We start from the raw sequence: 1,823 nt of genomic DNA on the forward strand, positions 1-1,823 counted from the left end.
AACGCTACAGGTAAAAATAAATTATAATGCAAAAAGCTTAACAGCTAAGACTAACGTTAGAGCCAGAGCTTTCTCGTTTATTGTTTATTTAGATCCCTATTGGCTGTTACCTCAGCAACAACTCCTCTTCCTCTGGTCCACACTGAAAACTTTACAAACATAAGCAACACATGTTGAAACTTACACTACATACAAATCATATTGTGGTAAAAAAGCACAAATCTTCACCCAGAGCTGTTTCTGAGTCTTCTAGGGTCGAGTCCGTGTCACGTCTCTCGTCAAACTGTCGGTTCTCAAGTTTTTTAAGAGGCCTAAAGTCATCCAGGAGAAGCCATGAAGTCCAACCAACTAACTGTTAAAGTGCCACAGCAACTGAAACATTTCTCTGTTATTAGTATTTTTGCAAAAGTTCTGTCAATGTATATGCATAGTTATTAAATTCTCAAGGTGTGTGGTTATGCAAGATCTGCTAGACGCAGTTCCTACGAGTCAGAATGCCTCTGCAAGAGAGTCAAGTCTCCGGAGAGTCAAGTCTCCAGAGAGTCAAGTCCCCAGAGAGTCAAGTCTCAAGAGAGTCAAGTCTCAAGAGAGTCAAGTCTCAGGAGAGTCAAGTCTCAGGAGAGTCAAATCTCAAGAGAGTCAAGTCTCAGGAGAGTCAAGTCTCAGGAAAGTCAAGTCTCAAGAGAGTCAAGTCTCCAGAGGGTCAAGTCTCAGGAGAGTCAAGTCTCAGGAAAGTCAAGTCTCAAGAGAGTCAAGTCTCCAGAGAGTCAAGTCTCAAGAGAGTCAAGTCTCAGGAGAGTCAAGTCTCAGGAAAGTCAAGTCTCAAGAGAGTCAAGTCTCCAGAGAGTCAAGTCTCAGGAGAGTCAAGTCTCCAGAGAGTCAAGTCTCCAGAGAGTCAAGTCTCCAGAGTCAAGTCTCCAGAGAGTCAAGTCTCCAGAGTCAAGTCTCCAGAGAGTCAAGTCTCAGGAGAGTCAAGTCTCCAGAGAGTCAAGTCTCCAGAGAGTCAAGTCTCCAGAGTCAAGTCTCCAGAGAGTCAAGTCTCAGGTATTCTCACAGCACTAAAGTTCAAGCCCAGTCTATAGTTCTTATTTTAGTCTCAAGTCTACAGCTGTATTTCCACTAGTAAGAAGTATCAGTCGTGACTTACACTGTAGAACTACTCAAATACGATGAACAAAACAATAAACAAACGAGTGTAACATCCCTGCTGTGTGTGCACACGCGTGTTTTTGCAGTGCACTTCGGAGGTCAGACATGTCAGGCCAATCAATACCAATGAAACGGAGATGACCTCCACAGACTATCCAGACGAACCCACACACACTGTATACGTACCAACCACACAGCTCCAAGCACTCTGAAAAGAGAGCAAATTGAACCTCTGGAAGCCATTTCATAAAATCAATCTGTCTTTTTCCCTCTGACACTTTAACACACACACACACACACACACACACACACACACACACACACACACACACACAGAGGCACGTAAAGCAGCGCTAAAACCTTAATCTCATTCATTTATTTCTCATCAGCGAGTGACGGGAAGAGAAACAGTTGCGTCACATTACCGCACTCAGCTTCCAGGAAGCTCTATTAATAAAAAAAAAAAAAAAAAAGGACGCTCACTTTTTTTTTTTTTTTTTTCACCTCCGCTGCCTCTATTTACCCATAAGTCTTTGTAATCTGTTTAGAGGGCTTATGGGTGCTCAGAAAGTGCTCTTTCCTTCAGAGCGCGGCTCGTTTATCAAGCAAGATTAAGAAAAGTCCGGAAAGTGTTTCGGATACGTGCTGTCAGACGCCTCTCAGTTGCAAATTAA

At 43.1% G+C, this 1,823-nt stretch overlaps 1 protein-coding gene across 1 annotated transcript; it reads left to right on the plus strand.

Moving 5' to 3' along the window:
• The first annotated feature begins 494 nt into the window (after nucleotides 1–494).
• On the plus strand, nucleotides 495–1,279 carry LOC137888621 (variable charge X-linked protein 3B-like). Its single transcript, XM_068732040.1, has 2 exons — nucleotides 495–1,044; nucleotides 1,236–1,279. Exons 1-2 carry the CDS (start codon nucleotides 495–497, stop codon nucleotides 1,277–1,279), a joined length of 594 nt encoding a protein of 197 aa, XP_068588141.1.
• The last annotated feature ends 544 nt before the right edge of the window (nucleotides 1,280–1,823 follow it).

The sequence above is a fragment of the Cebidichthys violaceus genome, unplaced genomic scaffold, assembly GCF_023349555.1.
Source record: "Cebidichthys violaceus isolate CVI_PGR_0920_01 unplaced genomic scaffold, fCebVio1.0.p SCAF_56, whole genome shotgun sequence".
NCBI classification, from domain to species: Eukaryota; Metazoa; Chordata; class Actinopteri; order Perciformes; family Stichaeidae; genus Cebidichthys; species Cebidichthys violaceus.

What these genes read in the sequence shown, in the direction of transcription:
- LOC137888621 (XM_068732040.1), top strand. Translation starts at nt 495, where the DNA reads ATGCCTCTGCAAGAGAGTCAAGTCTCCGGAGAGTCAAGTCTCCAGAGA. An exon ending in TCCAGAGAGTCAAGTCTCAG is followed by an intron (nt 1,045 to 1,235) that starts GTATTCTCACAG and finishes GTGTTTTTGCAG; the next exon opens with TGCACTTCGGAGGTCAGACA.